Genomic DNA, 25,913 nt, shown 5'->3' with positions numbered 1-25,913 from the left:
TACATTCCGGTGTCTGTCACGTCCCTCGCCGTCACCTTCCCTGCACTGTCTAAGCGCCAGAAGTAAAGCAGAGCGGTGACGTCACCGCTGTGCTCCGCTTTCCGGCCGGCCGGCGCTGATATTGCAGGGAAGCAGAACGCTGGGGGACGCAACAGACATCGGAATGTAAGTATGTAGTGTTTGTTTTTTTTTTACATTGGTAACCAGGGTAAACATCAGGTTACTAAGCGCGGCCCTGTGCTTAGTAACCCGATGTTTACCCTGGTTACCAGTGAAGACATCGCTGGATCGGCGTCACACACGCCGATTCAGCGATGTCTGCGGGAGATCCAGCGACGAAATAAAGTTCTGGCCTTTCTGCTCCGACCAGCGATGTCACAGCAGGATCCTGATCGCTGCTGCGTGTCAAACACAACGATATCGCTATCCAGGACGCTGCAACGTCACGGATCGCTAGCGATATCGTTGTTAAGTTATTCAGTGTGAAGGTACCTTAACTCTGTCCACTCAATTTAATCAGTTAACCGTTAAGTAGGCAGAGTTTTGCCATAAGTGCGGGGTTTCATACACATTAACGTAATTTTAAATTTATGTTCACCAATTGTGAACACATATTTAATAAGGATCCAAAAGAGTCAGCTCTTTTTGGTGAGCAGAGTCAGATCACCAAAAAGAGGCGGACTGCTCCTTACTACTCCCTTCTTCTTGATTCGTGTGGATGATGAGTCCATACGTCATCCACACAGTCTCCCTGGAATCGCGCTCCTGCGCAGGCGTACTTATCTGTCCTGTTGAGGGCAGAGCAAAGTACTGCAGTGTGAAGGCGCCAGGAAAGGGCAGAGAGGCCCAGCGCCTGCGCACTGCAGTACTTTACTCTGCCGTCAACAGGACAGAAGTATGCCTGCACAGGAGCACGGCGTCGGGGAGACTGTGTGGATGACGTATGGACGCGTCAACCACATAAGGCAAGAAGGAGGGCAACATCACAAGAGGGGAGGTGCCAGACCCAGACTAGCGACACTCCTCAGACCAGAGCGCCCCACAGGGGAGTATAATAAAAGCCCTTTTTCTTCTCTTACAGGTCAGGCACGGGGCAGCTATATAACATTATAGAATGCTGTATATCAGGCCTGAAAGGTGGTGGCCGTATCTCATATCAGTCAAACCTGCGGACAGGTTCCCTTTAAAGTGTCTTACACAAGGATTCTGGCGTACATGCCTACATGAAGCAGGCCCTTTATTTGTAAAACGAATGGTGGCTTTCAAAACGACAACTCGTCCAGCAGAAAAACAAGCTGACAGGAAAACTTAAAAAAGTTATGGCTCTTGAAAAAACAGAATGAAGAAGTGACATAAGAAAAAAGAGAAGAAAACTGTATGTGGCAGGAATATGATAACTAGCGGATTACTCCTCCATAGCGATGGGCCATCATATATGGTGATTCTTCACAGGGACTGAGGTGACGCGGTCACAGTGACTGAGGTGGAGAGGGTCACAAGGACTGAGGTGGAGAGGGTCACAAGGACTGAGGTGGAGAGGGTCACAGGGACTGAGGTGGCGCAGGTCACAGGGACTGAGGTGGAGCGGGTCACAGGGACTGAGGTGGAGAGGGTCACAAGGACTGAGGTGGAGGGGTCACAGGGACTGAGGTGGAGGGGTCACAGGGACTGAGGTGGCGCAGGTCACAAGGACTGAGGTGGAGGGGTCACAGGGACTGAGGTGGAGAGGGTCACAAGGACTGAGGTGGAGGGGTCACAGGGACTGAGGTGGAGGGGTCACAGGGACTGAGGTGGAGAGGGTCACAGGGACTGAGGTGGAGGGGTCACAGGGACTGAGGTGGAGAGGGTCACAGGGACTGAGGTGGAGGGGTCACAGGGACTGAGGTGGAGAGGGTCACAGGGACTGAGGTGGAGAGGGTCACAAGGACTGAGGTGGAGGGGTCACAGGGACTGAGGTGGAGAGGGTCACAGGGACTGAGGTGGCGCAGGTCACAGGGACTGAGGTGGAGGGGTCACAGGGACTGAGGTGGAGCGGGTCACAGGGACTGAGGTGGAGAGGGTCACAGGGACTGAGGTGGAGAGGGTCACAAGGACTGAGGTGGAGGGGTCACAGGGACTGAGGTGGAGCGGTCACAGGGACTGAGGTGGAGAGGGTCACAGGGACTGAGGTGGAGGGGTCACAGGGACTGAGGTGGAGAGGGTCACAGGGACTGAGGTGGAGAGGGTCACATGGACTGAGGTGGAGCGGTCACAGGGACTGAGGTGGCGCGGGTCACAGGGACTGAGGTGGCGCGGGTCACAGGGACTGAGGTGGAACGGGTCACAGGGACTGAGGTGGAACGGGTCACAGGGACTGAGGTGGCGCGAGTCACAGGGACTGAGGTGGAACATGTCACATGAACTGAGGTGGAGCGGGTCACAGGGACCGAGGTGGCGCGGGTCACAGGGACCGAGGTGGCGCGGGTCACAGGGACCGAGGTGGCGCGGGTCACAGGGACCGAGGTGGCGCGGGTCACAGGGACCGAGGTGGCGCGGGTCACAGGGACCGAGGTGGCGCGGGTCACAGGGACCGAGGTGGCGCGGGTCACAGGGACCGAGGTGGCGCGGGTCACAGGGACCGAGGTGGCGCGGGTCACAGGGACCGAGGTGGAACGGGTCACAGGGACTGAGGTGGAACGGGTCACAGGGACTGAGGTGGCGCGAGTCACAGGGACTGAGGTGGAACGGGTCACAGGGACTGAGGTGGCGCGAGTCACAGGGACCGAGGTGGAACATGTCACAGGGACCGAGGTGGCACGGGTCACGGGGACCGAGGTGACGGGGGTCACGGGGACCGAGGTGACGGGGTCCACGGGGACCGAGGTGACGGGGGTCACGGGGACCGAGGTGACGGGGGTCACGGGGACCGAGGTGACGGGGGTCACGGGGACCGAGGTGACGGGGGTCACGGGGACCGAGGTGACGGGGGTCACGGGGACCGAGGTGACGGGGGTCACAGGGACGGAGGACACAGGGACGGAGGTGACGGGGGACACGGACAGAGGTGCCGCTAGGTGAGGTGATTGGCTGCAGCTATCAGGATGTGTTATTTCTTTAAATGTTAGTTTGTTACAACTGTAAAGAAGGAGCAAAATAAAAGTAGTAAATCCTGTCCGCCTTCTCACTGCGGAGCGCGGCTGTGCCCGGTGACAGGACACCTCCTGCGCAGGGGAGCTGCGTACACTCGGCTGCAGGCTGGGTGGGGGGCGGTCAGTGACCCCGTTTCCCCTGCGCATGTCACTCACACACGAGGCGGAGATGGTGGGAGGGTCCCTGCCGGCGCTTGAACGTAGAGAGTTGGCGCCAAGTGCAGGGTGCAGGGTGCAGGGGACCGGCAGTGGCGGGAGAGGAGAGCGCAGCTCCCGGTCATGGTGAGTGCAGGCCGCCCGCCTGCTTTGGCTGCGGTGCACCGGATTGGAGGTGGCGCATTAGCGGCTGCGCCGTGTGCTCGGCCCGGGGATGAGCGGCGTGTCGTGCAGGTGTTATGCACCGGGGCGGAGAGCCCGGCACACGTGACCCTGGTTACAGGTGGCCAGGCCTCATGGCGGTGATGCCAGGGTCTCCTCGGCTGCATACTGGGCCTTGTAGTTCCACGCTCGCGCTGCATGCTCGCAGGGAGACACTGATTGGTCAAATCAGGCTGTCATCTGCGTGAACGCTCCGCTCCACGCTCATTGGCTGATACGCGGCCACCACGTGACGTCAGATGTAAACAGCTTCTACTTTTTTTTAACTAGTCATCAAAACTTTATCAGTTCGTTTGTCTCTGGTGGCAGCTAATGATGGTAACTATCGCTCCAGCACTAATGTGTCCCGGGGCTTCTAGTGTGGAGGTGGGTAATGGCGGCCTGGACCATAATGCAGAGCTGCCTGCTGGTACAGGAGCTGGTGGGGACCCCAGCATGGCCGCTTACCTGTATGAGGAAAGCGGGGTGACCACCATTGTGGCCGCCATTACATCCCCACCGCATATGTCATACATGTTTTAATAGAATATTGCAAAACTGCCTCGGCTTGTAGCAGGAAAAGAGAAGTGCAGGCACTGGCGTGGTTGACAGGACACTGGCGTGATTGACAGGGCACTGGAGTGGTTGACAGGACACTGGCGTGGTTGACAGGGCGCTGGAGTGGTTGACAGGACCCTGGCGTGATTGACAGGACACTGGCGTGATTGACAGGGCACTGGCGTGGTTGACAGGGCACTGGCGTGGTTGACAGGGCACTGGCGTGGTTGACAGGGCACTGGCGTGGTTGACAGGGCACTGGCGTGGTTGACAGGGCACTGGCGTGGTTGACAGGGCACTGGCGTGGTTGACAGGGCACTGGCGTGATTGACAGGGCACTGGCGTGGTTGACAGGGCACTGGAGCGGTTGATAGGGCACTGGCGTGACAGGGCAGTGGGGAATAATTATTATTATTATTATTATTTATTGTTATAGCGCCATTTATTCCATGGCGCTTTACATGTGAGGAGGGGTATACATAATGAAAACAAGTACAATAATCTTAAACAATACAAGTCATAACTGGTACAGGAGGAGAGAGGACCCTGCCCGTGAGGGCTCACAAATAATTAGGGCACTTCCTTACAATAGTCACGATACCGAGCGTCTTCGAGGGTTGTTCCAGTCTACAGCCATCGTCACTGATCCCCTAGTTAGATCGTTGTGCTCACCACAAGGGGAGTAACTACAGTGGGTGCAGGGATTGCAGTCGCCCAGGGGTCCAGGAGCCTAGGGGGCCCAAAAGGACCCTTTGTCCTATATGAATAAAAACAATACTATCCCTGATGGTTCGGGGTCTTGTTGGAGGTTTTGCATTGGGGCCACAGGCTTCGGATCCTCAGGACTGTGGGCACAAGGAGTTGACGTGGCTGGTGCGTCCTGAGGGCACTGCAGTTGTGATTGCGAGCGCTGCTCCGGGCAATCCATGTCAGTACAATAGACTGTGGAGTGCAGGCGCATCTGCATCCAGTTATTTCTTCCAAATCCTCATTATTATTTATTATTATAACACCATTTATTCCATGGCGCTTTACATATGAAAAGGGTGTACATAATAAAAACAGGTACAATAGTCTACAAGGGATGGGTGTGGATACAGTAGGTGAGGGTAGAGCTGGTCGTGCAGCGGTTTGGTAGTTACTGCCGGTTGTAGGCTTGTCTTCAGGTTCTTTTTGAAGGTTTCCTCAGGAGACGACCGTCTCATATGTTGAGGTAGAGAGTTCCAGAGTAGGGGAGATGCGCGAGAAAAATCTAGTTTGCAATTGTGGAGAGTAGAGAAGGAGATCTTGTGAGGATCGGAGGTTGCGTGCAGGAAAGTACCGGGAGACGAGGTCACAGATATACAGAGGACACAGGTTGTGGATGGCTTTGTATGTTATGGTTAGGATTTTTAACTGCAGTCTCTGGGTAATGGGGAGCCAGTGAAGGGATTGACAGAGGGGAGAGGTCGAGGAATAGCAGTTTATTGGTGTTAGATTAGAGAACGGCGGTCCTTTGACTGCTTTTTTGCAAAGCATTGCGGCTGTCACATTCACACGTTCAGTATTTGGTGAGGCTTTTTTAATCAGTATTTATAAACCAAAGCCAGGATTGGAGCAATCAGAGGAAAAGTATAATAGAAACAAGTCACCACTTCTGCATTTATCACCCACTCCTGGTTTTGGCTTATAAATACTGATGTAAAATACTGACCAAATACTGAGCATGTCAACGTGGCCTTAAAGGGAACATTTCACCAGTCAGGCCTATATGATGGCGTTCCTGCTACCTCTTGACATGAGCCCGGCACAGGTTCAGTCACCGCTCTGAGTATAGAGGTCGGGCAGCTGCCAGTGTCAGGGCCGGGGCACGGTTACATCCGCCGCTTTGTATACTCGGAACAGTGACTGAACTGGCGCCGGCGCCGCCCCCCCATGCTCATATCAAGGGGTAGCAGGAACGCCATTATATAGGGCTAACTTGTGAAATGTTCCCTTTGATGGCAGGAGCCACGCTTGTAAATGGCAACTCCATGTATAGTCTTCAAGTACGGCTCTTGCAATTAAAGCGAACGTTTCACCAGTTAGCCCTATATAATGGGAAAAAAAAGTTCAGGCCCGTTTATCTTTTTCAATTTTAAAGCTAATGAGAAAAGATATGAACTACATGAGGAACCCAGAAACAACAATTGGAGGGCAAAAGCTGAAATCAGATAAACACCAAGGGGGAATGACAGTACAAATTACCAGTAAAAGACTAAAGTTTATTATTATTCCATAAAATAAATAAGAGGAAACAGCTAGAAGAGTATAACCCAATAAAATAAAACGTAACTTTTACTAATACTATTAAAACATGGACAGAACAATACAACAAACAATAGTGCTCACGCTGAAAACTGTGCTCTATTAAAAAAAAAAACTGGTTTGGTCTCACCAATTATGGACACCGGGTACCCATACCGATGAAGAAAGGTCCCTGGGAGGGTCCAATAGATGTAGGGTGTAACAACAAGAGGGACGGGGGACCTTCTTACTACACCCCTGTCGTGCCCCAGCAATAACTCCTGTCCTTACAAGGACAGGCCCAAATATGCCCTACTATGGACTCCCCCCACCAAAATAATATAGTATCTTCTCCCTACGCGTTTCTTCTCCGGTAATGAAGATTCATCAGGGGAGCTTCTAGTAGCCAAAAGGCCCAAATATAAAGTCGAAAAAAGCAGTCCATTCACTTGTCCATAAAGAGGGGGAATATACGCAGTGGCTGTATAAAATTCCCAACATGGGCAGTCCAGTATAGCGTCTGCCCCAGACGGTGAGTCAGCTAAGTGTGGCGCCCACTGCCCCTATATAAATAAGGGGACACTCCTCTCCACAACCAATAGCGTCCCCCCCCCGCCGTCTCCACCCCCACCAACCTGTAACTCCGGAAACGGTTGAACCTTTTGAATTTTGTCCTCAACAATAACTACTTCTGCTTTGACGGCAGGATCCTCCACCAGCTCAGGGGCACCGCTATGGGCAGCCCTTGTGCGCCCAGCTACGCAAACCTGTTCCTGGGCTGGTGGGAGGATAGTATCTTTTTTTCGGAGAATAATGAGGAATTTACTGTCTATATCGACCTGTGGGTTCCTTATATAGACGAGGTTTTTTTTTTATGGAGTGGTACCAGAGAGATATTTGAAAGGTTCATGTCATCATTGAACCATAACAACATTGGTCTTAGGTTTACCTTTGAAATGGAGGAGGAGAACCTACCCTTCCTGGACATCATGATCTCGAAAACCAGTGATGGTGAGGGCCTAGATACTACGATCTTCAGGAAGCCCACCTCCACGAATTCTGTGTTGAGGTGGGATAGCCATCACCCTTATTCCCTTAAAAAAGGTATCCCCAAGGGCCAATACCTCCGTCTTAGGAGGAATTGCTCCAATGATACAGATTTTAAAATTAAGGCAAGAGACCTTAGATCCAGATTTTTGGATAGGGGATACCCTGATCGGGTGCTGAGGGAGGCATACCATCATGCCAGAGGGCAGGCCAGAAATGACTTACTGATACCACGAGAGAGGGGAGGGGAGAATCAGAAGACCATCAGGATGATTTGTGCTTTTGACAATGGGGCTCCATCAGTCAGGGCCATCCTTAAGAAGTACTGGGGCATCCTCTCAATGGATGATGACCTGAGAGATGCTGTGGGCACACAGCCACAAATTACATACAGAAAATGCAAGACGCTGGGGGACCAATTGGTTCATAGCCATTTAACCACATCGAGCAAGACGACCTGGCTATCGAACAAACCTAGAGGTTGTTACAGATGCGGCACGTGTGTGGCGTGTGGTTCGGTACAGGTGGGCAAAGAGTTTTGTAATACTCATACACAAAAAACATATACCATCAAGGAATTCATTAACTGTAAATCTAAAGGTGTAATTTACAGAGCTGCCTGTACTTGTGGAGTCACGTATATTGGCAAAACCATTAGAGAACTCAGAAGAAGAATAGGTGAACATTTGGGGGATATCCGAAATCATAGGGATACCCCCATCTCGAGGCATGTCAATACATATCATGATGGAGATACTAAGGTTATAAGTTTCATGGGGATTGACAAGGTTACCCCTCCACCCCGTGGGGGTGATTTTGATAGGATCTTATTACAAAGGGAGACAAGATGGATTTTCTTGTTAGACACCTGCTATCCCCATGGACTCAATTACCAGCTTAATTTTAGCTGTTTTCTATAACTCCATCGTAACGATCAGAATATGTCCCCTTGATTTGTCTTATATGCCCTCGCTGTCCTTATAACGTTGATCTGATGGTCTTCTCCCCTCTTCAACCTTCCCTTATATAACCCCCCCCCTCTCTTTTCCGTGTTCCTCTCCCCCATCCGGCCTATTCACGTGTTTCTTTGTATTCTTTTTGCTTCCAATAGACTTAGCATGTTAGCTTCTGTTTGTCAGTCTGTTTTCTGGACTTTCTGTTCGGGGAAATAGCCATAATTAACAAAACTCCTGCACTCCATCGGCATTGGGTCACTACCCTGTGCTAAGTGTTCTTTTTCCCCTCCTGACTTTTCCCCTGGTATCGGTTCGTGTAAATTTTATATGGTTCCGTGTGAGTTTCCAGGGGTGAGGGGTATATTCTATATGGACAAAATTTTTACATCTTTATTCTGTGTGGCGCTATATGCTGATAGGAATTCAATTGATGAATTGATTATGGGACCCCTTTGTGTTTCTCTCCGGGACTTGTGTGTCCTTCCCCCCCCCCCCCCCCTATATATATTTTTTATTCCATCCCCTTTCTCCATCTGTAGTTAATTGGGGTTTGTTACGGTACCTTTTAACCTGGTCTGGACACTTTCAGCCTTTAACTGTCCTATTTTTCCATCATACTGATTGGCAGCTATGTGTGGATATCATCAACACCTGTTCTGAGTGATATGTGTTGTACATATGGGGCATTCTGTTGGCATAATATGATATATATGGATATATGATAGTGTCTCTCTTCGTTTTGTCTGGACATTTCCAGCATATAAATTATCCATTGTTATCAACATACTGTCTCGATACGCAAGGACATTATACTTTGGTGAACTGTGGGGCACATTATCGGGTATAGGGTATTATAATATCCGTGACAGTATTTCTGTCCTTCTAATCTGGAGACTTCCAGTCAGTAATCGCCTCCTATTATTTATGGGCATGGACACTTCCAGCCAGGTATATATATTGTGTGTTATGAGGGCTACATATATGGGGCATGTCATTGGTGGACCATAGATGCCGGTATTTTCATCAGTGAGCTTCTATGGACAACATCTATTATCATGCGCTTTGCTTGGTACCTGCTGGCGCTCCATTCTATCTTTGGGGCGTTCCAGTCTCAGTGCATTAAGTACTGAGTGTTAATGTGAGGCTGACACAGGGGGCGTAACTATCTGCATAGACGCTCGTCATCCGGGAGCGCTCTGTGCTTGCGTTCCACTTTTGGAACGCACCAGCTTGCCGGCGCACCGGAAGTTACATATTAAACATGGCGCTTAGACTTCCGGTATCTCCGCCATCATCGGGGAACTTGGCGTGCGCATTCGGGAGCGCTCTGTGCTTGCGTTCCATTTTTGGAACTCACCGGCTTGCCGGCGTACCGGAAGTTATACATCAAACATGGCGCTTAGACTTACGGTATCTCCGCCATCATCGGGGAACTTGGCGTGCGTTCCAACACTGGAGCGCAGTGCGGACTGGCTGGACCGTTTCCGGAGTTACAGGTTGGTGGGGGTGGAGATGGCGGGGGGGGGGGGGGGAACGCTATTGGTTGTGGAGAGGAGTGTCCCCTTATTTATATAGGGGCAGTGGGCGCCACACTTAGCTGACTCACCGTCTGGGGCAGACGCTATACTGGACTGCCCATGTTGGGAATTTTATACAGCCACTGCGTATATTCCCCCTCTTTATGGACAAGTGAATGGACTGCTTTTTTCGACTTTATATTTGGGCCTTTTGGCTACTAGAAGCTCCCCTGATGAATCTTCATTACCGGAGAAGAAACGCGTAGGGAGAAGATACTATATTATTTTGGTGGGGGGAGTCCATAGTAGGGCATATTTGGGCCTGTCCTTGTAAGGACAGGAGTTATTGCTGGGGCACGACAGGGGTGTAGTAAGAAGGTCCCCCGTCCCTCTTGTTGTTACACCCTACATCTATTGGACCCTCCCAGGGACCTTTCTTCATCGGTATGGGTACCCGGTGTCCATAATTGGTGAGACCAAACCAGTTTTTCTCTAGTAACCCCCCACGACAGCACACCTGGAGGATGTTACCCCTTTCCTAATAGGGACAGGAAATGACAAGAGGTTAAATAACCCCTCCCTCATCCTCCCCTCAGTGTTCTTTCCTGTCCCTACTAGGGATGAAGAGGTCATCCCAGGTGCACTGTGCCGGCAGCGGTCACCGGGGGGAATACAGATAATCTGGCCGGGCAGCTGGGATCAGACTTACGTCCATTCCCTGTCGCTGCTCCCGTCTCCTCCGACTCGGGACTCCTTCGCCACCATTCCGCGCCTGCGGGTAAGGTCTGGGGCGTTCTTCGGCTGGAGGCCTCTCTGAGCTCTCCAGCCCTTCTCCTCCTCCGCACCGCGCGCGCGTGTGTGGGTACTTCCGGTCTGAAGCCGGCGGCCGGATGTGACGTCAGACGCCGGCCGGCTTCTCTGAATCAGGAAGTTCCTCGTGCGTTCCAGCCAGGAACGCTAGGAGATAGCATGGAAGACGTCGGCGTTCTCCCCCCACGTACTTCCGGACACCGGAGGAGGAGGTCCTCATCCAGGAGGACAGGTGCTGCGTCCGGTCGCCTATATATTCAGGCCCTGGACAGGAAGACATCGCAGGTAGGACCACTGTGTGGTGAAGACTATGGAGATGTCTGCTTCCTCGCGCTCTGCACCTGCAGAACACAGCACCATCCCGGCCCCAGTGAGTAGTCTGGCCCCGGGTGTCCATTCCCTGATGTGGGTTGTAGTCTTATGATTCCTTCTCCCCTTTCTTTTTAGGGGGACAAGGAACCCACATCAGGAAGCAAAACAAAAACTACCCGCAAATGCGCAGTTTGTATGAAGAAGCTGTCCTCTTCATACAAGAAATCATTGTGCAAAGAATGCACAGACAAAATTATCAGCGAGGAACGGCCATCCCTGATAGAGGAGATTAAAACCTTAATCCAGCAGGAGATTAAAACATCTCTGGCCACTCTTTCTCAGCCTACACCATCTCCTAGTGCCCCTCCTGAGGCTAAGAAAAGGAAACTTAATCCACAGGAGGAAGAGCAGGAGGACTCTCAGGGAGAGACGTCGGACGAACCCCCAGAGGAGGGTGAATTATCCCTGGACTCTGAAACTGTCCAGCAAGAGAGATATTACTTCTCTTCATCTGATATAGAAGAACTCCTTACGGCTGTAAGGAAAACTATGGAGGTTGAGGAAGAGAAGACGGCACAGTCCGTGCAAGAAGAGATGTTTGGAGGACTTCGTTCTAGGAAGCGTCAGGTGTTTCCTATTCACCAAAACATCCGAGATTTAGTTCTGGACGAGTGGGAATCCCCAGAAAAGAAGCTGACTACTCCAGCGGAAATTAAAGACAGATTTCCTGTGGATGCCGAGACAGCGTCATGCTGGTCAGAAGTCCCAAAAGTGGACGTCCAGATTGCCAGAGTAGCCAAAAAGACCACGCTACCATTCGAGGATGCCTCCCAACTGAGAGACCCTCTGGAACGTAAGATGGACGGACTACTAAGGAAGTCGTGGGAAACGTCAGCATCTTTACTGAACATCAATTCAGTATCCACTTGCGTGGCTAGATCGATGCATCGCTGGCTGGGGCAGCTAGAGGAGCACTTGTCCTCAGGTACTCCGAGAGAAGATATTCTGGCCTCCTTGCCTATCTTCCAGAAAGCAACAGGCTTTTTAGCAGATGCTTCTGCAGAATCCGTGAGAGTGACGGCGAGATCATCCGCACTGTCAAACTCGGTAAGGCGTGCACTCTGGCTAAGATCCTGGTCTGGGGATATGACTTCCAAGATGAGGCTGTGTTCTATTCCCTTTAAAGGAAAGTATATGTTTGGACCAGCCTTGGATGACCTTTTGGAGAAGGCTTCAGACAAGAAAAAGACCTTACCAGAACCTAGAAACCCTAGGAAAAGACCCTTCCGCACTCAGCAGGAGCATACTCCTCAATACAGAGGAAAGGGTAAACAGGTCGCTGGAGCTATCCGAAAGGAGGGAAAGACAGGAATCTTTTTCTTTCACAACCCCAAAACCAGAGAAAGCAATGACGCCGTCATAGTGGGGGGTCGAATTTCGAACTTCCTCCCAGTCTGGCAAGAGATCGGTGTGGATCAGTGGACCTTAAGATTGGTCAAAGAGGGGATGAAAATAGAGTTTACATCATATCCCCAAAAAAGAATGAAAACTACAACGTTATCAACACCGAAGCTACAGTCCACCCTGATAACTGGGATAGAAGATCTCTTAATCAACAAGGTGATCTCCACAGTCCCAAAAGACGAAAGAAACAAGGGCCATTATTCCAGCCTATTTCTGATAAGGAAACCAAACGGAACCCATCGGATGATAATCAATCTGAAACCGCTGAATCAATATGTAACCTACAGAAGATTCAGAATGGAGTCCGTCAGATCGACAGTACCCTTAATAGGGCAAGACTTCGTCATGGCAACCATCGACTTACAGGACGCATATTATCACGTCCCAGTCCATCCAACCTATCGGAAATTTCTAAGGTTTGCAGTCACCAGAGGAGAAGTTATAGACCACTTCCAGTTCAATGTCCTCCCATTCGGACTATCATCAGCTCCAAGGATCTTTACAAAGGTCATGTCCGAGGTGATGGCGTACATCAGAAGTCGACGGATATGCATAATCCCATACCTCGACGACCTCTTGGTAGTGGCTCCCACGGTTCCAATTCTACAGGAACATCTTCAAACAACAGTCCAGATCCTGTCATCTCTGGGTTGGGTGATAAACCCCAAAAAATCGGATATGGTTCCGTCCACAACGAAGATCTTTTTAGGGGTCTTATTAGACTCCCACAGACAAACATCTTTCTTGCCCGAACAAAAACGGTCCCTGCTTACATCAAGGATAAGAACATTGCGGGACAAGAAGAGAGTATCCCTAAGATGGGCCATGTCGGTTCTAGGTACCATGACATCTTGCATCCAGATGGTGGCATGGGCTCAAGCCCACACCAGGATACTTCAGACTCATATTCTGTCAAGCTGGGACGGATCCCCAGGTTCTCTAGACAAAAAGATCCGGATACCACCGCATGTAAAGTCCTCATTAACATGGTGGCTACAAAAAGAGAACTTAATGAGAGGAGTTCCCTGGTTGCAGGTCCCAGCAGTGACCATAACAGTAGATGCCAGTGGAAAAGGTTGGGGAGCTACGGTAGACCAGCACATATTCCAGGGATTCTGGTCAGCCGAAATAACACAACAATCCTCGAATTACAAAGAGCTAAAAGCAGTAGAAGAAGTTCTCAAAGCGGCGGTAACTCTTGTACAAAATTCCCACTTAAAAATATACTCAGACAACATGACAACAGTTGCCCACCTTCGCCACCAGGGAAGTACAAGACACGAAGATCTAAAAAGAATATCAGCAAGAATATTTTCGTGGGCCGAAGAACATGTTCTCTCCATATCCGCCCTACACATAAAAGGGGAGATAAACGTACAAGCCGACTTCCTGAGCAGAACAGAGGTCCATCCAGGAGAATGGAGCCTAAACCCAGAAGTCTTTCAGATACTAGTCAAAAGATGGGGACAGCCAGAAGTGGACTTGTTCGCGAACAGTCAGAACGCAAAGGTAGACCAGTTCTTCTCGCTAGATCCGATGAATCCGGGGTTAGCTGTGGACGCATTGGTCCAGCCATGGACATTCTCGCTAGCATACGCGTTCCCGCCATTGCCGATCCTACCAAAAGTCCTGCAGAAAATAAGGGCAGAAAAACTCAAGGTGATCCTAGTGGCTCCACTTTGGCCCAAAAGAGGTTGGTTTGGGGCCCTCATCAGTCTAAAGATAGATGGGCCAATAGCACTTCCACCGGTCAAAGACCTTCTCTACCAGGGGCCAATACTGCATCCAGATCCCGAGAGGCTACACCTAAATGCCTGGCTTCTGAATTCTCAATTCTGAGAACTAGAGGACTATCAAAGAGAGTAATTGAAACATTACAAAAAAGTCGCAAAACGGTAACTAATTCTATTTACCAAAAGATCTGGAAGACGTTCATCACGTGGTGTGCTCCTGAGCAACCTAACCCAGATAAACCAAACCTAGCCAAGATCCTGGATTTTCTACAAGATGGGCTGGAGAAGGGTCTCAGACCCAGCACCCTCAAGGTACAAGTGGCAGCCTTGAGCTCTTATTTTGACCAGTCTTTAGCCAACCATAGATGGGTAAGAAGATTCATGACGGCGGCATCCCGCATATCTCCAAGACCCATAAATATAGTTCCATCCTGGGACCTGAATATAGTCCTGAAAGGACTTACACTGCCACCATTTGAACCCTTATCTTCCATAACCATGGATAAACTCGCTTGGAAAACCACCTTCCTGGTAGCTATAACAACAGCCAGAAGAGTGGGTGATAGTGTTGAGCGATACCGTCCGATACTTGAAAGTATCGGTATCGGATAGTATCGGCCGATACCCGAAAAATATCGGATATCGCCGATACCGATATCCGATACCAATACAAGTCAATGGGACATCAAGTATCGGAATGTATCCTCATGGATCCCAGGGTCTGAAGGAGAGGAAACTCTCCTTCAGGCCCTGGGATCCATATTAAAGTGTAAAATAAAGAATTAAAATAAAAAATATTGTTATATTCACCTCTCCGGCGGCCCCTGGACATCAGCGGGAGGATCCGGCGTCCGGCACGGCTTCTTTCTTCAAAATGCGCGCCTTCAGGACCTGTGGAATGACGTCCCGGCTTCTGATTGGTCGCGTGCCGCCCATGTGACCGCCACGCGACCAATCAGAAGCCGCGACGTCATTCCTCAGGTCCTAGAAGGCGCTCATTCTAGGACTTTAGCTGAGGAATGACGTCGCGGCTTCTGATTGGTCGCGTGGCGGTCACATGGGCGGCACGCGACCAATCAGAAGCCGGGACGTCATTCCACAGGTCCTGAAGGCGCGCATTTTGAAGAAAGAAGCCGTGCCGGACGCCGGATCCTCCCGCTGATGTCCAGGGGCCGCCGGAGAGGTGAATATAACAATATTTTTTATTTTAATTCTTTATTTTACACTTCCGATACCGATACCCGATATCACAAAAATATCGGATCTCGGTATCGGAATTCCGATACCGCAAGTATCGGCCGATACCCGATACTTGCGGTATCGGAATGCTCAACACTAGTGGGTGAACTACAAGCCCTATCAATCAACGAGCCCTACATGAAGATTCTTCAGGACAGGCTTATCCTACGATTAGACCCATCCTTTCTCCCAAAGGTCGTCTCCGATTTCCACAAATCGCAGGAGATAATTCTTCCATCATTCTATCAAGAACCAAAGAATGAGGAAGAGGAACATTTCCATACTTTGGATGTTCGAAGAATGGTACTCTATTATCTTCATGCATCAGAAAAGATTAGAAAAGATCAAAATCTGTTTATTCATCTTCTCGGCCAGAATAAGGGGAAGAAGACTTCCAGATCCACAATTGCAAATTGGATCAAAAGAGCAATCCTGGAGGCTTATCAAATTCAAGGCCTTCCACCACCAGGAAAGCTTACAGCCCATTCTACTAGAGCAACAGCTGTCTCCTGGGCCGAGAAAGCCAGTGCTTCCATCGAGCAAATATGCAGAGCGGCCACGTGGTCCTCGGTCCATACGTTCTCCAAACATTACAGGCTTGACCTGATGTCAAAAGAAGACTTAGCCTTCGGAGAAAAAGTCCTTAGTGCTGTAGTCCCTCCCTAAAAATTACTCTTGGGTACTGCTCCAGGTGTGCTGTCGTGGGGGGTTACTAGAGAAAATAGAATTATTCTTACCGTTAATTCGGTTTCTAGTAACCCACCACGACAGCAGGAGTAATCCCTCCCTTTGCTTAATATACGTTCTGAAAAGAATAAATATAATTTGAAGCATTCATTCTCCTGTGGTCCTTTATAATAACACTGAGGGGAGGATGAGGGAGGGGTTATTTAACCTCTTGTCATTTCCTGTCCCTATTAGGAAAGGGGTAACATCCTCCAGGTGTGCTGTCGTGGTGGGTTACTAGAAACCGAATTAACGGTAAGAATAATTCTATTTTTTTTTAATAGAGCACAGTTTTCGGCGTGAGCACTATTGTTTGTTGTATTGTTCTGTCCATGTTTTAATAGTATTAGTAAAAGTTACGTTTTATTTTATTGGGTTATACTCTTCTAGCTGTTTCCTATTATCTACCTCAAGAGTTGTGCAACAGCTTGGTAATCTAAGCTGTAGCTGCTAGAACATAAAATAAATAACAATAAAAAATATTGAACAGGGTTGCTGCTAACCAAGCAGGGACGACGTATTACAAGGGGGGGCAGTAATACATAAAGTATATATAGAACCTGACTAGAGCTAGGCTGATAATGCCAACGTAAGTAGAAGGGATACAGTGTTCCCAATAGCGCAACATATCAGGCAAAAAAGATATAGAAAAGGCACTTACATGATTGGATGTTTGTGTTTATACGGCGTCCTCACTGCCCCAACGCACGTTTTGCTTCTTTGTCAGAAGGCTGCTATCAAAGCAACCTGGGCTTCCATAACACCTCAGCAGTGCCACAGGCTGATTGCCTCCATGCCACGCCGCATTGATGCAGTAATTGATGCAGAAGGAGCCCCAACCAAATATTAAGTGCATTTACTGAACATACATTTCAGTAGGCCAACATTTCTGATTTTAAAATCATTTTTCAAGCTGCTGTTATAAAGTATTCTATTTTACTGAGATAATGACTTTTGGGTTTTCATTGGCTGTAAGCCATAATCATTAACATTAACAGAAATAAACACGTAAAATAGATCACTCTGTAATGACTATATAATATACGAGATTCACTTTTTGTATTGAAGAACTGTAATAAATGAACTACTTGATATTGTAATTTTTGAGAAGCACCTGTACCTGCAATCACGTCAATGATTTATTGAGAGAAGCAGATAAGACTATTCGGCATTTGCAGACTGTCGTGATTTGGCAATCTGTTGATTGTTGGATAAGACTTCACTCTTAGGGCTCATACTCACTTGCGCGAAACTCGGATGTGTCTCACATGTTAATACCCGGCGCTGCTGCTGGCACTCAGATCGGAGCGTGCGACCACATAGGAATATATGCAGCCGCACGCTCCGCTCCTCTGTGCCAGGTGGAGTGCCGGGTATTGCCGTGCGAGATCCATCCGAGTTTCACGCAAGTGAGTATGAGCCCTTATAGTCTATGGGTGTCCAAAAAAAGCAGCTCCCACACGGATCAGCCATGTAGCATCCGTTCTTTACTGATAAATTGCAATCATAATGTCTGCGAATTGAGATACTTATTTGGCTTTTATCCTAAGTCATATTGCACGACTCATTAAAGGGACTCTGTCACCTGAATTTGGCGGGCTATCTAAATGCCCTGTGTCCAGTCTGATGGGCGGTGTTTCTTCTTTTTTCCTCCACCCCATCCTTCCCTGCTGTCCACATTATTTTCGGGAATTGGAGTAGGTGTCCTCCATAGTTCGCATGTGCGCAATGCAATCTTGTCTCGCGCACGCGCAGTATGCGTTGCCCATCTGCGGGCAAAGCCGAAAAGCATTACTGCGCCTGGGCCGGCGCACTATGTTCCAGAACACAGAGAAATACTTCCAGAACATAGTGCGCCGGCGCATGCGCAGTAATGCTTTTTGGCTTTGCCCGCAGATGGGCAAAGCATACTGCGCTTGCGCGAGACAAGATTGCATTGCGCACACGCAAACTATGGAGGACACCTACTCCAATTCTGGAAAATATTGCGGACAGCAGGGAAGGATGGGGTGGAGGAAAAAAGAAGAAACAAATTCAGCTGACAGAGTCCCTTTAAAGGGTTTATTGTGACTTGTAGGATCGCTACTTCCAACAGGTGGCGCTATACAGGTCCTTCTCAAAAAATTAGCATATAGTGTTAAATTTCATTATTTACCATAATGTAATGATTACAATTAAACTTTCATATATTATAGATTCATTATCCACCAACTGAAATTTGTCAGGTCTTTTATTGTTTTAATACTGATGATTTTGGCATACAACTCCTGATAACCCAAAAAACCTGTCTCAATAAATTAGCATATCAAGAAAAGGTTCTCTAAACGACCTATTACCCTAATCTTCTGAATCAACTAATTAACTCTAAACACATGCAAAAGATACCTGAGGCTTTTATAAACTCCCTGCCTGGTTCATTACTCAAAACCCCCATCATGGGTAAGACTAGCGACCTGACAGATGTCAAGAAGGCCATCATTGACACCCTCAAGCAAGAGGGTAAGACCCAGAAAGAAATTTCTCAACAAATAGGCTGTTCCCAGAGTTCCCAACGAGAAGAGGAGACCGGACCCTGAGGAAGATTGTGGAGAAGGACCGATTCCAGACCTTGGGGAACCTGAGGAAGCAGTGGACTGAGTCTGGTGTGGAAACATCCAGAGCCACCGTGCACAGGCGTGTGCAGGAAATGGGCTACAGGTGCCGCATTCCCCAGGTAAAGCCACTTTTGAACCATAAACAGCGGCAGAGGCGCCTGACCTGGGCTACAGAGAAGCAGCACTGGACTGTTGCTAAGTGGTCCCAAGTACTTTTTTCTGATGAAAGCAAATTTTGCATGTCATTCGGAAATCAAGGTGCCAGAGTCTGGAGGAAGACTGGGGAGAAGGAAATGCCAAAATGCCTGAAGTCCAGTGTCAAGTACCCACAGTCAGTGATGGTGTGGGGTGCCATGTCAGCTGCTGGTGTTGGTCCACTGTGTTTCATCAAGGGCAGGGTCAATGCAGCTAGCTATCAGGAGATTTTGGAGCACTTCATGCTTCCATCGGCTGAAATGCTTTATGGAGATGAAGATTTCATTTTTCAGCACGACCTGGCACCTGCTCACAGTGCCAAAACCACTGGTAAATGGTTTACTGACCATGGTATTACTGTGCTCAATTGGCCTGCCAACTCTCCTGACCTGAACCCCATAGAGAATCTGTGGGATATTGTGAAGAGAAAGTTGAGAGACGCAAAACCCAACACTCTGGATGAGCTTAAGGCCGCTATTGAAGCATCCTGGGCCTCCATAACATCTCAGCAGTGTCACAGGCTGATTGCCTCCATGCCACGCCGCATTGAAGCAGTCATTTCTGCCAAAGGATTCCCGACCAAGTATTGAGTGCATAACTGAACATTATTATTTGATGGTTTTTTTGTTTGTTATTAAAAAACACTTTTATTTGATTGGATGGGTGAAATATGCTAATTTATTGAGACAGGTTTTTTGGGTTATCAGGAGTTGTATGCCAAAATCATCAGTATTAAAACAATAAAAGACCTGACAAATTTCAGTTGGTGGATAATGAATCTATAATATATGAAAGTTTAATTGTAATCATTACATTATGGTAAATAATGAAATTTAACACTATATGCTAATTTTTTGAGAAGGACCTGTAGTTAAGTCCTCTTTTTCCTTGAAGAGGCAATTTGCATAATCGTAATGTAGAAAACTGTGTTTGGTCTTGTAAATCTTAACCCCTTTCCGACATCAGGCATACATTTACACCGATGTTGGACTCCCTGCCTTTGATGTGGGTTCCGGCAGTGAGCCCACATCTTTTCCGGCACATGTCAGCTGTTTTGAACAGCTGACATGTGCCCGCAACAGCTGAGGGTGGAATTGCCATCCACCCTCGGCTATTAACCCGTTAAATGCTGCTGTCAAAGCTGACAGCGGCATTTAACAAGTGCTTCCGGCAATCGCGCCGGAAATCCGCCCACAGGTGAGCCCCGTTACATGATCGCAGGTCACCGGTGTGTTGGCATGACAACCAGAGGTCTCCTGCAGACCGCTATGGTTGTTAGTGCCGGATTGCTGTCAGCACCACTCAGTGGTCGAGGCTTCTGGCAAATGAGTAATTCAGCTACATATAGGCGATCTGATCATCTTTTGTATCTAGCTGAGCCGGTCGGGTTATGGCAACTTCTAGCCTCTTATGGAGACTATTGAAGCATGCCAAAAGTAAAAAAAAAAAAAAAAAAAAAGTTTTTAAAAATATAAAAGTTTAAATCACCCCCCTTTCGCCTGATTCAAAATAAAACAATAAAAATAAAATCAAACCTACACATATTTGGTATCGCTGCGTTCAGAATCGTCCGATCAATAAAAAAAAAATCAAACCGCCAGAATTCCTTTTTTTTTTGTCGTCACGACATTGAATTAAAATTCAATAACAGGCGATCAAAAGATCTGATCTGCACCAAAATGCTATCATTAAAAACATCAGCTTGGCACTCAAAAAATAAGCCCTCACCCGACCCCAGATCATGAAAAGTGGAGACACTACAGGTATCAGAAAATGGCACAAATTATTATTTTTTTTTTTAAATGTTTGGAATTTTTTTTCACCACTTAGATAAAAAAAGAACCTAGACATGTTAGGTGTCTATGAACTCGTAATGACCTGAAGAATCATAATGGCAGGTCAGTTTTATAATTTAGTGAACCTAGCGAAAAAGCCAAACAAGAAACAAGTGTGGGATTGCACCTTTTTTGCAATTTCACCGCACTTGGAATTTTTTTTTTACCCGTTTTCTAGTACACGACATACTAACACCAATGATGTCGTTCAAAAGTACAACTCGTCCTGAAAAAAAAAAAAAACGCAAAACCAAAAATACCTCCAAGGTTAAGGGGTTAATAACTGGTGAAAGCATTGGATGTCATACGGGAATCATACAACCACCATACAGATGAAAATTGTCCGTTTTTTTTTTTTTTTTAATGAAAATTGGACTGTTCTTTCATATCCTTGTGTGAACCCAGCCTTGAATAAATTTGCCATGAAGGGGTCCTAAAGGCACGCTTACACCGGTTTTCTTTCTTTTTAGATGAAAACATCTGGCTTTCAAGTAACATCCGCACCAGAATTCTATGTCGGTTTTTGGTGCAGTTTTTAATGGGAGTGCGTCACCAAGTTTTGTCTATCTCATCTGAGAGCAGCATGATGTAGGGGCTGAGACTGTGATTCCAGCTCTGTATCTCTTAGTTTACTCGGTGCCTGTGTTCTGATAAAATCCCTGTTTTCTCTGCAGCAGATTTACCAGTTCTCTAAATGCTGAGTTGAGTATAACCACTCGCACCACTGATTGGCAGCTTTCTGTGCCTTATATTCACCGAAAGCTGCCAATCATTGGAGGGGTATGGTTACACAGAGCAGTTGACTAGGAGGTATGAGACACCTAGTCCTGTAGTGATAATCTCCTGCTGATAAAACACTGATTTTATTGAAACATCAACACACAGCCCAGGAAGTGACACATCGCTGAAATCAGATGCTCTGCCCCTACATCATGCTGCCCTCAGATTACATAACAAAGCCTGCTGACAGATTCCCCTCAAACAGTTGTTTATGCATTTCTTTAACTTTACTGTCACATTTGATGCAATTTCCAAAGAAGTAAAATGTGGTATTCAAAACGTGTCCAAAATCAACATCCTGTATGACTAGCAATGTGGTTTCCCATTAGAATCAGAGTTTGACTTTTTGGTCTGGATCTTGGAACAGAATCTGCATAAGAGTATATTCACAATTATTTTTTTTTATTACCCAATTAGGATAATGGCGGTGTGGGGGCAGACATTGACTAGTTGCACTGCACAAAATACTATGGCACTCTTGGTCTACAGTCAGTTTGACAGTGAACCTGTATGATTTCATTCTTCTGTATGGAGATTGTGGAAAATATCAATTGTTGCTACTGCCCATAGACTATACACGGCCAGGCGGTCCATTGTGTGCTCTACGCTGACGTTCTAAAACGTCAATGCAGTGTATGCTGTTTGTAGTAGATTGTGCTGGTGTGGGGTGCCGTGTCTGCTGTCAGACACAGCCGGACTCTTCATACATGATTGGTCATATTTGCCTTTCTGATTGCAGTGTATGCTGTTTGTAGGAGATTGTGCTGCTGTGGGGTGTGGAGTCTGCTGTCAGACACAGCCGGACTCTTCATATATGATTGGTCATATTTGCCTTTCTGATTGCAGTGTATGCTGTTTGTAGTAGATTGTGCTGCTGTGGGGTGCGGTGTCTGCTGTCAGACACAGCCGGACTCTTCATACATGATTGGTCATATTTGCCTTTCTGATTGCAGTGTATGCTGTTTGTAGGAGATTGTGCTGCTGTGGGGTGCGGAGTCTGCTGTCAGACACAGCCGGACTCTTCATACATGATTGGTCATATTTGCCTTTCTGATTGCAGTGTATGCTGTTTGTAGTATATTGTGCTGGTGTGGGGTGCCGTGTCTGCTGTCAGACACAGCCGGACTCTTCATACATGATTGGTCATATTTGCCTTTCTGATTGCAGTGTATGCTGTTTGTAGTATATTGTGCTGGTGTGGGGTGCGGTGTCTGCTGTCAGACACAGCCGGACTCTTCATACATGATTGGTCATATTTGCCTTTCTGATTGCAGTGTATGCTGTTTGTAGTAGATTGTGCTGCTGTGGGGGTGCGGTGTCTGCTGTCAGACACAGCCGGACTCTTCATACATGATTGGTCATATTTGCCTTTCTGATTGCAGTGTATGCTGTTTGTAGTATATTGTGCTGCTGTGGGGTGCGGTGTCTGCTGTCAGACACAGCCGGACTCTTCATACATGATTGGTCATATTTGCCTTTCTGATTGCAGTGTATGCTGTTTGTAGGAGATTGTGCTGCTGTGGGGTGCGGAGTCTGCTGTCAGACACAGCCGGACTCTTCATACATGATTGGTCATATTTGCCTTTCTGATTGCAGTGTATGCTGTTTGTAGTATATTGTGCTGGTGTGGGGTGCGGTGTCTGCTGTCAGACACAGCCGGACTCTTCATACATGATTGGTCATATTTGCCTTTCTGATTGCAGTGTATGCTGTTTGTAGTAGATTGTGCTGCTGTGGGGGTGCGGTGTCTGCTGTCAGACACAGCCGGACTCTTCATACATGATTGGTCATATTTGCCTTTCTGATTGCAGTGTATGCTGTTTGTAGTAGATTGTGCTGCTGTAGGGTGCGGTGTCTGCTGTCAGACACAGCCGGACTCTTCATATATGATTGGTCATATTTGCCTTTCTGATTGCAGTGTATGCTGTTTGTAGTAGATTGTGCTGCTGTGGGGTGCGGTGTCTGCTGTCAGACACAGCCGGACTCTTCATACATGATTGGTCATATTTGCCTTTCTGATTGCAGTGTATGCTGTTTGTAGGAGATTGTGCTGCTGTGGGGTGCGGAGTCTGCTGTCAGACACAGCCGGACTCTTCATACATGATTGGTCATATTTGCCTTTCTGATTGCAGTGTATGCTGTTTGTAGGAGATTGTGCTGCTGTGGGGTGCGGTGTCTGCTGTCAGACACAGCCGGACTCTTCATACATGATTGGTCATATTTGCCTTTCTGATTGCAGTGTATGCTGTTTGTAGGAGATTGTGCTGCTGTGGGGTGCGGAGTCTGCTGTCAGACACAGCCGGACTCTTCATACATGATTGGTCATATTTGCCTTTCTGATTGCAGTGTATGCTGTTTGTAGGAGATTGTGCTGCTGTGGGGTGCGGAGTCTGCTGTCAGACACAGCCGGACTCTTCATACATGATTGGTCATATTTGCCTTTCTGATTGCAGTGTATGCTGTTTGTAGGAGATTGTGCTGCTGTGGGGTTCGTTGTCTGCTGTCAGACACAGCCGGACTCTTCATACATGATTGGTCATATTTGCCTTTCTGATTGCAGTGTATGCTGTTTGTAGGAGATTGTGCTGCTGTGGGGTGCGGAGTCTGCTGTCAGACACAGCCGGACTCTTCATACATGATTGGTCATATTTGCCTTTCTGATTGCAGTGTATGCTGTTTGTAGGAGATTGTGCTGCTGTGGGGTGCGGAGTCTGCTGTCAGACACAGCCGGACTCTTCATACATGATTGGTCATATTTGCCTTTCTGATTGCAGTGTATGCTGTTTGTAGGAGATTGTGCTGCTGTGGGGTTCGTTGTCTGCTGTCAGACACAGCCGGACTCTTCATATATGATTGGTCATATTTGCCTTTCTGATTGCAGTGGATGCTGATTAGTGTGATCGGTGTTTGTAGGGAGGGAGAAGGAGCTGCTGGGTCTTAGGAGAATCCATCAACTCTGCTATGCAACCTGGAAGCTGAATTTCTGCGGCAACTGGGACTAATAGACCAGTTACAGGGGAAATTGGCTATAAATTAGTATATTGATATGCTCAAATGCCCTCTCAAAGGTCTTTTAGGACTTCCAAAGCGGAGAGTGTGTGAAATAAATAAAAAAGTAAGGTGGTAAACACTGCCAGTTAGAATTGTGTTTTATAGCCTCACTCCCCTCTAAAAAATTATGTCCAATATATAAAAATAACATCTACGGGAAAGGGAACACAATTTAAAATGTTTTGTAAAACAGTCCTTCGTGGTTGTAAAACAATATCTAAAATGTGAAAAATATGCCGTATATAGATTTCCTATTTTTCTTTATATTTTTCCCCGGTTTCAACAACAACAACAACAACAAAATTATATAAAAATGAAGCAGAAGAGGCAAAAACTTTGGGTATCCAAATGAGAAAGTTTTTCTCACAGCTGCTAAAAGCGCGTGTATGATAAAATCAGAAAATGTGTCTGGTCAAAAACAGAAGACATTGCCCCGATCCTGAGCTGGTTTAAATGAAGCATTCATTTTTTAAATTATTTTTTCTTATGCATTTTAGGATATTCGGAAGTTTTTTGGAGTGAGCCCGGTTGCCAAGAAATCTGGTAATGAGAAAGACAAAAAAGAGAATGTGAAAAGTTCTCATGGAGCTAGTACACATAAGAAGTCAAAAGACAGTAAGGTAAGTTGTGTATATATGTATATAAAGTAGTTTTGTTTTCCAACTCTATGCATCCAACATTCATTGTATATGAACGGCGGACGTTGGAAAGGGGTTAAAAATGATTTACGCAAAAGAGACAATTCCTGTTAGAATGGAGCCACAGCTGATTTTGCCAGAAAAGCAATTTCCAAACGAACATATTTCCTGTAATAACTTCTTCAGAGAAAATGGATTATATCTGGTTATTCGAATGAGCGAATTCCTTTTCAGGTTTTTAGGAGAACTACCGGGCAAGCAAGCAGCCTCTATATACATTAAAAGGGCAGGTCAGCGTAGGTCCGAGTGCTGGTCCCCTGATTGGTCATGGTTACTGTCTGACTTCTCCAGATTCCTCCTGACTAGTGATGAGGTCATATACTCGTTACTCGAGTTTCTCCGAGCTGGCTGGGGTTGTCTCCCGAGTATTTGAATGTATTCAGAGATTTAGTTTGTCGACGCAGCTGCATGATTTGCGGCTGCTAGACAGCTTGAATACATGTGGGGATTCCCTAAGGCTACTTTCACACTAGCATCGGAATCTCCCCGTCGCAATGCGTCGGCGAGAGATTCCGACGCTAGCGTTTAACGCATTGCACAATGGAGGCAGCGGATGCATTTCTCCGGCGCATCCGCTGCACCATTGTAAGGTGCGGGGAGGTGGGGGCGGAGTTCCGGCCGCGCATGCGCGGTCGGAAAAGCGGTCCG

At 47.6% G+C, this 25,913-nt stretch overlaps 2 protein-coding genes across 4 annotated transcripts in view; both read left to right on the top strand.

Moving 5' to 3' along the window:
* Positions 1–3,287: 3,287 nt before the first annotated feature.
* The window catches only part of RFC1 (replication factor C subunit 1), a 162,599-nt gene continuing 139,973 nt past the window's right edge, over positions 3,288–25,913 (top strand). The window contains exons 1-2 of one of the 3 annotated variants that reach the window (XM_069744597.1): positions 3,288–3,410; positions 25,065–25,187. In XM_069744597.1, coding sequence (XP_069600698.1) covers positions 3,408–3,410; positions 25,065–25,187 — 126 coding nt within the window. In that variant the 5' untranslated portion in view covers positions 3,288–3,407. Of the gene's footprint in view, positions 3,411–3,726; positions 3,873–25,064; positions 25,188–25,913 lie in introns of those variants that run through there. The other 2 variants (XM_069744595.1, XM_069744596.1) reach the window with 2 other exon arrangements.
* LOC138657075 (uncharacterized) lies at positions 10,342–16,285 on the top strand. The gene is made up of 2 exons (XM_069744593.1): positions 10,342–14,702; positions 15,487–16,285. Exon 1 carries the CDS (start codon positions 11,146–11,148, stop codon positions 14,251–14,253), a length of 3,108 nt encoding a protein of 1,035 aa, XP_069600694.1. The 5' UTR covers positions 10,342–11,145; the 3' UTR covers positions 14,254–14,702; positions 15,487–16,285.

This window comes from Ranitomeya imitator, chromosome 1, assembly GCF_032444005.1.
Source record: "Ranitomeya imitator isolate aRanImi1 chromosome 1, aRanImi1.pri, whole genome shotgun sequence".
NCBI lineage: Eukaryota > Metazoa > Chordata > Amphibia > Anura > Dendrobatidae > Ranitomeya > Ranitomeya imitator.
This window is presented reverse-complemented; position numbering and strand designations above follow the sequence as displayed.